Source organism: Priapulus caudatus, unplaced genomic scaffold, assembly GCF_000485595.1.
Source record: "Priapulus caudatus unplaced genomic scaffold, Priapulus_caudatus-5.0.1 Scaffold448, whole genome shotgun sequence".
NCBI classification, from domain to species: domain Eukaryota; kingdom Metazoa; phylum Priapulida; class Priapulimorpha; order Priapulimorphida; family Priapulidae; genus Priapulus; species Priapulus caudatus.
Genome location: NW_014577509.1, coordinates 203,824 through 214,399, shown reverse-complemented (window position 1 = coordinate 214,399; position 10,576 = coordinate 203,824). Strand labels below are relative to the sequence as shown.

The window sequence follows — 10,576 nt, the reverse complement described above, 5'->3', positions numbered from 1 at the left end:
AGAGAGACAACTAGGGAGAGTGAGTGTGAGCGAGCGAGAGTGAGTGTGAGCGAGCGAGAGTGAGTGTGAGCGAGCGAGAGAGAGAGAGGGAGAGAGAGAGAAAGAGAGACAAAGACAAAGAAAGAGAGAGAGACAACGAGGGAGAGAGATATGTGAGAGTATGTGATCGAGCGAGAGAGAGAGCGCGAAGGGAAGAGATAGCAAGAGCGAGAGAGCGCGAAGGGAAGAGATAGCAAGAGCGAGAGAGCGCGAAGGGAAGAGATAGCAAGAGCGAGAGAGCGAAAGAGAAGGAATGAGAGACAACGAGGGAGAGCGAACGCGGCGATGGGAGGGTGCTCTTGATTCGTTTGCCCCCCCCGAGTTTAGCATCAGAACACCTACCGTCAGGTGAGCGCTGTCGCTCTGCGGCACTTGTATATCAGAAATCATGAGGATGCTTTTTCCAGAACAAAGGTTAATACAAGCTTAATCTTCCTACCTTTTCCATGCCATTGTTTTATCATGTCACATGTTGATACTTGTTCATTGCAGTCAGGGCTCTAGAAAAGGCAATTGCAATGGATGGCTTCCCAGAGACACAGATGACTGAAGATGGGCTTATAAACTTAAAAACAGAAGCTTGTGAACCTCCAGGTAGTGTGAGTTTTTTAACACAGTCAAACCTGTATTAGTGGACATACATTGTAGTATTTATAAAGAGTACTAGACTGGGTAAAAAACAAACAACAGACCAAAAAATTAATGTTTTGTACGATATTGTAATAAGCAAACGTTTAAGAGTTGTAATTTTTGTAGGAATTGTTTTAACTTGCTTCCAATTTGGATATTGCGTCTATAAAAAGTTTAAGTAGCAAATTCTGACTATAACACTAGATGTATTGGATCTTTTCAGGAGTAAATGTGTCTGACAGTGATCACGGCTCACATAACTCTCCAGACCACCAGGTGGCAATACGTACCAGTAGACGAAAAAAGAAACTGAAACCATTGCCTGGAGAATAAGACAATATAATTTAAATATTAAGAATGGAAGGAAGTTTATCCCTTGAATTAATTTAAGGTATAAATCAGTCTCAGATTTATATGTAGGTAATATGCCGTTAAGATACCATATACCATCACTCTCTTAAATGTTTGTCTGCATTTGCGATGTTGCAATATAGCAACCAATTGTTTTACCTGTACATAATCCAGCATCTTTCAGTATGCATGTTTGCAGATACATGTAATATAGTACTCGGCTATGCTAGCTTGCATGTTAATGTTGCTCCTTTGAGGGAAATAGATACCTGATTTTTAAGAGAGTATAAAATTACTGTCATTGTTTCCCTGGCCTCTGACCTTTCAATTAAATTATGCAAGTGTGCATATATAAGCTACATGATGAGATAATGCCCAATGAGATTAAATCACTATTATTCAGTTGAGAAAAAAAAATTATCTTCTATTTGTCTGTAAAGTAACAGACATACATTATAGTATTTCTCAACAATTACAATTACAAAGATGGTGGAAATTCCCAAGGTTCTATTTGATTTATGATAACTAAATTGAACGACATTGGGTCAAGTTATACTTTGATTCTGTCATGCTCTCGCCCTTGCTGCCATTATTAGTGTAGAGAATTGTTGACATTCCTTTGTACAAAAACAGTGATGTGTTATATTACAGCATTAGTGGTTCTTGTCGTTGTAATTCCTGACGTCATAGCTAGAATAGTAAATTTAGATGTACTTGTTACACCATACGAGGGTAGAAATGGCATACAGAGCTAAGTAGTAGAATATTAACTCTACTGATACTGTCCATACCCGACACCTAAACATTCAGCAGAGTAGAGGTTGTAGTAGTTATCGAAGATGCTGTCCTTCCTTTATTGTACATTATGCAATGTTGAGTATCACCCCGAATGCTAGAGTAACTGGCACGTTGTGTAGTTAATAAGTACATAACCTTATAGCCAAACGCGTATTAGTTTGTCCAATATCACTGCTGGTTACATTACAAGCAAGACTAAATCGGTTGTTGATATTCATTTACGTGCCGTAAATGTCATTCAGGAGTCAAGCGATGACGTAAACATTTGTGCGGCTCGTATGTTTTGGATGCCAGATGAAATGGAGGTGTCAGCGGTTTAACTACGGCCACGGACTAAACATGGAAATGGAGTAAAACACACGGACTAATCACGGACGCACATGGACAGCCCTGACAAAAAGTTCCTTATCACGAGCGTCCGTGTTTACGAAATCACTGATGATAGCATTGCGTACGGCCGAGCATGCGTGTGGAAATGTCCGGTGCACTATAAATCTGTATCACACCCGCTTCACCGGCAGCGGTTTGAAACTGTAAACAACTGATTTCTTGGACTGCGGATTTCAATCAGACATTTCTTAGTAACCAGCAGTGATATTGGACAAACTAATACGCGTTTGGATGTAAGGTTATGTACTGATTAACTACACAAGGTGCCAGTTACTCTAGCATTCGTCAACATTGCATAATCAATGGGCCTAGTATGCCTTTAAGATGAGTAGTGCATAGTTAATAAGTGCACACCACAGACATGCCATGTACATTTTCCAAATGGCAAGTAAAATGGATGTTGAAATCTCAGTTGGTATGACTATCAACAGACTTTATACCATGCCATGCCAAGTAATGCAGATAAGGTCGATCTATGTCCCCTATCAGCAATAGCTAAAAACCATATGGAATTTTATTTCTGCTTCATTTTGCCTGCGCTTTGCATACCAGCAATTAATGCAGAATGATTCAAGCACATCCCTTCTTTTTCAGATATATCAAAGCTAGTTTTATTACCATGTAAAATTTTGATTTCCTTCAAGTCCTGTCAATGCATCAGAAGAAAAAGAAAACAAATGAAGAATATAGCCAAATTATTGTTTTCTGTATTTTTTAGCGCAAAATTTCGAAGGGCACTTTGAAATCTAGACCGTATTTCCCAATACGGCAAATACGGGCTGAATCCGCCCCTGATGTGATATTCTGTACAGTTAATTAATTACAAATATTATTAATTTACAGGCTACAATAAAGTTCATGAAATAAAATAACGTGCCAAGAAACAAAACAAGCAACATAATGAGTGATGATGACCAGGAACTTGACATGGACAGTGATGGGGTATGGTATGGTTAAATGTTGCTATTGTTCTGTAAAGGAAGGAGCAGCGTTCTAATCACCTAGCTCTTTATACAGCATTCTTAGAACAATTATTAGCAGATATAACAACTTACAATTACATTTCTTTTTATTTCTGCTAAACATGATAATAATATGCAACATGGTGTGTAAATAGAGCTGTATTCGTGGTTTGTTAGGTCCTATAGTTCAATATTTTCTGTATTACATAGAAAGCATTTCCTTATATTTAAATATTGTGAATGTCTTGTAATGACATAAACTGTATATGTAGAATAATATTCTTTGTGCTCTTGAAAGTGATTTGCTTCAGCCACTAGGTTATCAAATAGTAGGTTCTAGTTATTTTGGTGTTCTTATAGTAACCTGTTACTGTTAGGTAGTATCCCTGCTATAATCTAGTGCAAGGAATCAATGATTCAAACAAAACTGGTGTAATTCACAGGAGGATGGCTGGGATGATGGCATGCAGGACATGGCAGGGGGAACGGTAAGTAGTAGTAATACTTCACAAATTGCATGTAAAGATCATCTTTAAGTTCTGTGACGTATATAATGAGAACTATTTAATGTCAATTTCTATCTAATAGGTAATGCATCAATATAAAATCATAATTTGCATGTAGGCTGTGAAACGAGCACACCATAATGCACTGGAGCGAAAAAGAAGAGTTCACATCAAAGACAGCTTCCATGGTTTAAGGGATTCTATCCCAGCCATTCAGGGTGATAAGGTAAGTAAAAAATTTATCCCATGGCTCCTTTAAACAATTTCAAAGTTACAACATGACCTTTTGGGGATAATTTGCATTTCCTTAGCATAAAAATATGACTATGACTATAAATATAAATATATAAAAAATTCTGCAGATCTCTGTAATAGTGCTGTGCCTAAAGTATAGCCAAAGTAAACCACATTTTTTTATGTCAAAGTAGACATGTAATTTATCTACTAGTGGGGGCCTTCCATTGTCTGGGTTCTTTTCTTGCCCAAACTAAGTTGCAATATCAAACTACAAAAGTAAGTAGGTTGGACAGTAGTGTACATGTTCATGCAGTTTAGTTAATGCATCAATGAATAGTTACCTTAGATCACTACTTTCTTTCATGTTCTTTTACGTTCTAAACACTCAAGTTATCAGCATGTGTCCCAAATATTGTCAAGTGTTATGTCTCACATACTGGTTATCATCACCCATCTACTAAATTGCTGTTAGTCTGGACAGCCAGCTGTTTTTGTGAGTTTATTGAAAGTTGGACGTCAACTCATAATTTTTTAATCATTAAAGGCTCACAATGCGCATCCAAACGCTAATTTCTCCAGTACTAGACTAGCAAATACTTCGTGTCATGCATAATCACACTACCTTATGACAAAATAAACTCTAGTTGCTCCCATTTCACTGCGCGTTTGCTTAAAACCCACAAGAAAGAGGTGAGAAAATTGGGCAAACTGTCAACAACATCGGAGAATTTCAACAACATTGGAGGTAGTATTTATGCTGTTTATGTAATCAATAGTAGCATCGAAATTTAATGCTACCATTGAGAAGCAAAACCACAAATTTGATTAGTAATTAGGTGTTTATTTAATTGTTGAACAGGCATCACGAGCTGTCATCCTCACAAAGCTACAGAATACATTGAGACCGAATGCGTAGCAGAAACAGCGGTCCACCAGAAAGACATAGACACACTCAAGTCACAAAATCAATTGCTAGAGTCGCAGGTAATCAAACATCTACTCCTATTTTTCATAGTTTCATAAAGTGGAATTTGTGCTGGTACGTATAATACTCAGGAGCCTGGCTTCATTTTAGCTCATCTGACATAGTCAGATGCAGCTTGTAGAATCGCCATGAGCGTGCGTCGTCCGTCCGTCCGTCAAACAGTTGGGCACAACAATCTAAACGGCTCGACGTACCGGATTCGAAAGTCGGGACGTGGGGGGGTAATCCGAAAAACGAGTTGGGATGTTGAAGCTGGGGTCAAGGTCAAAGGTCAAGAGGTGTAAATGAAGCGGGAACATTCCCTCCTTAACTTAGGTAATAGGGAGGAAATGCAGAATTGGGCAGCAAAATCTAAAAACGCTCGCATCTAGCTCGTGATAGTCGGTGTATAGGCATCATGGTAGGAAAAGCCATCCTGTGCTGAAATTGGAGGTCAGCAGGTCACAGGTCAATGGGGCACAGGCAGATTTTAGACATTTTCTGAGGACATGGTGTGACGGAGCGATTGAAAACTTTTTTGTTTCAGCGGTGACGCTAGCATTTTTATGGGCTTTATTGAAAGGACCATGAAATGTGCTTTCCACATGACGTGCGAAGAATAAGTGTCTGACTAACCTTTTGACCCTCAGAGGAGGGATTTAAACATGGATTTGTTAACTGTTACTGGTTAGAAAGAATTTGACTGCCGGGTTTGCTAGTCGAAATCTAAATACATGCCTGGATGTATGAGGCTACCAATGTCACAGTGAAATTTCAAAAGCTAAAATTGCTGAAGAAGGTATTATAGCCCTTAAATCGTATACATTTCTATGGCAATTTTCTTGTACGACTGTCACAGTTGGTGTTAATCATGCCAGTCTGCCACATGGCCACTCGGCCCGAGTGGCCAGTTGCAGTGTATGGTGATAGTAGTGGTGTACTAGTTTTTGCCTGCGTAATTAGGTACAGGTGGCAGCTGTCTCTATTTCAGCCTGTAGGCTTGTGTAAGGTAAATGGAGGAGTGCTTCACCGCCCTATTCTGTCCTTGCAAATAGTTGTTACATACTACGACGAGGGCTTCCAGCTGACCCAACGTACGCGCCATCTCGTGGCAACTCTTCATAACAATCCCACGACATTTCTTCGAGAAGGCTCCTAGATACCATACATCAGTGTTTGAAATAAGGGCTATCCGTTTGTTCGTACATTGTCCATTTGCACGGAGGACAAGTAGATCTGTCAGGTAGTTTGTCTGCTGTCAAGCAGCTTTTTAGAGCTAAGTTTTTCATAATTTTCTAGCCATCGCCTTGGCCGCGTGCTTGGGAAACCGAGTTAACATAAATAAAACATAGGGCTGCCGGAGTGCACCACCGAATTAACATATACTATAGTATCGAAACATTTTATGTGAAGTTATATTAAAACGTTCCCGCGCGTTGCCTAGCTCCAACGAAACGGTCTTGCTAGGGTTAGAAGACACTATAGACAATCAGCACCGTCTGTATAGACAATCAGTGCGTACAGTGCCTCGTCTGCGGCAGCGACTTAGCCCCGAGAAAGAGAGAAAATTGAGAAAGAGGGAGAGAGAGAGGCGAGGGTGAAGAGGTGGAGACGGAGAGTAAGCGCGAGAGAGAGGGAAGAGAGAGAGAGAGAGAGAGAGAGGAAGAAGAGAGCAGAGAGATAGCTGAAAGAGAGGAGAGAGAGAGAGAGAGAGGAGAGAGAGGAGAGACGAGAGAGAGAGAGAGAGAGAGAGAGAGTAGTGATTAGAGAGAGCGAGAGAGAGAGATGAGGAGAGAGAGAAGCAAGAGAGAGAGAGAGAGCGCGCGACAAGAGTGAGAGAGAAAAACGAGAGAGAGAGAGAAAGACAAAAGACAAAAGAAAGAGAGAGACAATCGAGGGAAGTGCGTGTGAGCGAGCGCCGGAGAGAGAGGGAGAGAGAAGAGCGTGAAGGACAGAGAGAGCAAGAGGAGAGCAGAGAGAGAGAGAGAGCAGAAAGAGAGAAGAGAGAGAGAGTGGATCGCCGAGAGAGAGAGCGCGAAGGGAAGAGATAGGCAAAGAGGCGAGAGAGCGCGAAGGCACGGAGAGAGAGCGAAAGGAGAAGGAATGAGAGACACGAGTGGAGAGCGAAACTGCGGCGACTGCAGGAGGGTGCTCCACTTGATTCGTTGCCCCCCCCGCCGGATCGCCGAGTTTAGTGCATCAGAACACCTACCGTCAGGTGGAGCGCTGTCGCCTCTGCGGCACTTGTATATCAGAGATACATGAGATCGCTTTTTGCAGAAACACAAGGTCATAATACGGTAGCTTAATGCTTCCTACCTTTTTCCATAGCCATTGTTTTATCATGTCACATGTTGATACTTGTTCATTGCAGTCAGGGCTCTAGAAAAGGCCAATTGCAAATGATGGCTTCCAGCAGACACAGATACTGCAAGATGGGCTTAATAACAACTTAAAAAACAGAAAGCTTGTGAACCTCCCCCCACAGGTACGTGTGAGTCTCTTTTAAAACCAGTCAAACGCACTTTGTAATTAGTGGACATACCATTGCTAGTATCTTTATAAGAGTACTAACCGACATGGGCTAAAAAACAACAACAGAACAAAAAAGTAATGGTTTTGTACGATATTGTAATAAGCAAAAGTTTGAACGAGTTGTATATTCTTTGTAGAATTGTTTTAAAACCTTGCTATCCAATTTGATATTGCCATCTATAAAAAGTTCAAGTAGCAAATTACTGACTATAACACTAGAAGTCATTGGAATATTGTTTCCAGGAGTAAATGCTTCACTGACAGTGATCAACGGCTCACATAACTCTCAGACCACCAAGGTGGCAATACTGTACCAAGTAGACACGAAAAAAACGAAACTGAAACCATTGCCTGGAATAAGACAATAATATTTTAAAACTATCTAAGAACTGGAAGGAAGTTTATCCCTTGACATTCAGATTTAAGGTATAATATCAGTCTCAGATTTATATGTAGCTAATTATGCCGTTAAGAATCACCATATACCATCACTCTCTTAAATGTTTGTCTGTCATTTGGCGATGTTGCAATATAGCAACCATTGTTTTAACGCTGTAGCATAATCCAGCATCTTTCAGTATGGCATGTTTGCAGGATACATGTAATATAGTACTCGCTATGCTAGCTGCATCGTTCATGTTGCTCCTTTGAGGGGAAATAGAATACCTGATTTTTAAGAGAGTATAAAATTAGCTGTCATTGTTAACGCCTGGCCTCTGACCCTTTTCAATTAAATTATGCAAGTGTGCATATATCAGCACATGATGAGATAATGACCCACTGAGTAAATCACACTATTATTCAGTTGAGCAAAAAAAAAATTATCTTCTATTGTCTGTAAACGTAATCAGACATACATATAGTAATTTCCCAACAATTACAATTACAAAGATGGCTGGAATTCCCGAAAGGTTCTATTTGATGTTATGATCAACTAAATTGAACGACATTGGGTCAAGATTATACTTCGATTCTCGTCATGCTCTCGCCCTGCTAGCATTATAGTGTAAGAATTTGTTGACATCCTTTGTACAAAACACACGTGATGTGTTATACGTTACCAGCATTAGTGGTTTTCTTGTCGTTGTAATTCCTGACGTGCATAGCTAGACATAGCTAAATTTAGATGTACTTCGTTACACCATACGAGGATAAGAAATGGGCATACAGAGCTTTACGTAGTAGAAATTAAACTCTACTGATACTCGTCGCATCCCCCCGACAACGCTAAACATTCACGCAGAGTAGAGGATTGTAGTAGTTACGAAGATGAGCTGTCCCTTCCTATTATTGTAGCATTATGCAATGTTGAGTATCACGCGCGAATGCTAGAGTAACTGGCACGTTGGTGTAGTGTAATAAGCTAACAGTAACCCTACTAAGCCAAACCACGTAATTAGTTTGTCCAATAATCACGCTGGCTTACATTAGCAACAGCAAGACATAAATCCGGTTGTTGAGATATATTTCACGTGCCGTACAATGATCTCATCCAGGAGCGGAGTCAAGGGCGAAACGTAACACATTTGGGTTGGCCGGAGGACTCGGTATGTTTTGGATCGCCAGATGAAATGGAGGTGTCAGCGGTTTAGACCACAGGCCACGGACTAAACATCGGAAATGGAGTAAAACACCACGGCACAATCACGGACCAGCACATACGGACAGCCCATACGACAAAAAGTTCCTTATCAGCGAGCGTCCCAGTGTTTACGAAATCCACTCGATAGATCAGCATATGCGTGACGGACCGAGCATGCCCCGTGTGAAAATGTCCGGCTGCATCTATAAAATCTGTAATACAACCGCTCTCACCGGCAGCGGTTTGAAACTGTAAACAAGCTGATTTCCCCTTGGACTGCCGGATTTGCAATCCAGCACATTTCTTTAGTAACACGGCAGTGATATTGACAAAACTAATACCGCGTTTGGATGTAAGGTTATGTACTGATTAACTACACGGTGGCCACTCTACTCTAGGGCATCGTCAACCATTCGCCATAATCACAATGGCCTAGTAGCCTTTAAGCATGAGTAGCCGTGGCAGAAGTTAGAGAAGTGCACACGCAACAGACATGCCATGTACCGTTTGCGCAAAAATGGCAAAGTATAAATGGATGGTTGGAAATCTCAGTTGGTATGACCTGATCAACAAGACTATTATACCAAAGTGCCATCCAAGTAATGCAGATAAGGTCGAATCTATGTCCCCCTGCACCTCTGTTTGACGCCTCGGCTCGTTTAGCGCATTTCTGACCAAACATATATATACCTATATATATATATATATATATAATATATATATATATATAGGTCATACTATAATATATAATATAAGTAGGGGTTCAGGCCCGCTAGCCAACGCTTTAATATGGGGGCGTTCGTTTTTTAACATGTGTGGCAATCTGTGTGAGGGCTCGGCGACAGCGACCGAGCGACGGGAGCATTAAGCGACGCGAGCAGGAGGGGAGGGTGCCCCCTCCCACACGATGGAGATTTTGCAATTATTTGACACAAAAGTGGCGAAGCGCGAGTACCTGAGGTAAAATTCTTGCAAATTTTCAAATGGGGATTTTTCTTTTCTCGGGGGGGGGGGGGTTGTGCGAACCCCTCGAACCGCCGCCCCTGGCTACGGCCTGGGTTAGGGTTTAGGGTTAGGGTTAGTCAGAAATAGCTAAACGAGCCAGGTCAAACAGAGGTCAGGGGGACATAGACCCTACGAGCCCAAGTAATCATGGCTGGTAAATAGCTGTATGAAGTAAATGATTTATGGAGTGTATGAGTTTCTAATAAGTCTGACAGCCAAATATAATGCCTTTTATCGTTTGGAAAGGCATAACGCTTTCTAGTATCCCACAAAATATATATCCCCTTCAGCATGTTATTATAGCATGACATTTTGTTTTCAAAACGCTTGGTAATTTTTATACTAATATAAAGTAAAATTTGCATCTATGAACCCCAATCTTTACTCATACGTATTTTTTAGCAGCAAAATCCACATTATAAAAGTAGCATATTTAAAATTAAATTGGGACCTTTTATTTAGTGGTTGCTTTTCAGCAAGGAGAAGTGGGCTGCTATTAGTAAGGCTGCTAGGGTCTATGTCTCCCTGGGTACTCCCGGGAGAAACCCGAGAACGTACCCGGCCTTGGTATCCTATG

At 40.8% G+C, this 10,576-nt stretch overlaps 2 protein-coding genes and 1 long non-coding RNA gene across 4 annotated transcripts in view; all 3 read left to right on the top strand.

The window, feature by feature from the left end:
* LOC106810520 (protein max-like) overlaps nt 1-1,676 on the top strand; it is a 14,082-nt gene extending 12,406 nt beyond the window's left edge. The window contains exons 3-4 of the mRNA XM_014813899.1: nt 532-633; nt 893-1,676. Of these exons, the coding sequence (XP_014669385.1) occupies nt 532-633; nt 893-1,002 (212 nt within the window). The 3' untranslated portion in view covers nt 1,003-1,676. The remainder of the gene's footprint in view (nt 1-531; nt 634-892) is intronic.
* LOC106810521 (protein max-like) overlaps nt 1-4,843 on the top strand; it is a 14,043-nt gene extending 9,200 nt beyond the window's left edge. For both annotated transcript variants that reach the window (XM_014813900.1, XM_014813901.1), the window contains exons 2-5: nt 3,052-3,150; nt 3,614-3,658; nt 3,795-3,902; nt 4,773-4,843. In XM_014813900.1, coding sequence (XP_014669386.1) covers nt 3,109-3,150; nt 3,614-3,658; nt 3,795-3,902; nt 4,773-4,829 — 252 coding nt within the window. In that variant the 5' untranslated portion in view covers nt 3,052-3,108 and the 3' untranslated portion in view covers nt 4,830-4,843. The remainder of the gene's footprint in view (nt 1-3,051; nt 3,151-3,613; nt 3,659-3,794; nt 3,903-4,772) is intronic.
* Nucleotides 2,458-10,371, top strand: LOC106810522. Its single transcript, XR_001394030.1, has 2 exons — nt 2,458-2,675; nt 10,111-10,371. It is a non-coding gene; the product is annotated as an uncharacterized LOC106810522 (long non-coding RNA).
* Nucleotides 10,372-10,576: the final 205 nt, after the last annotated feature.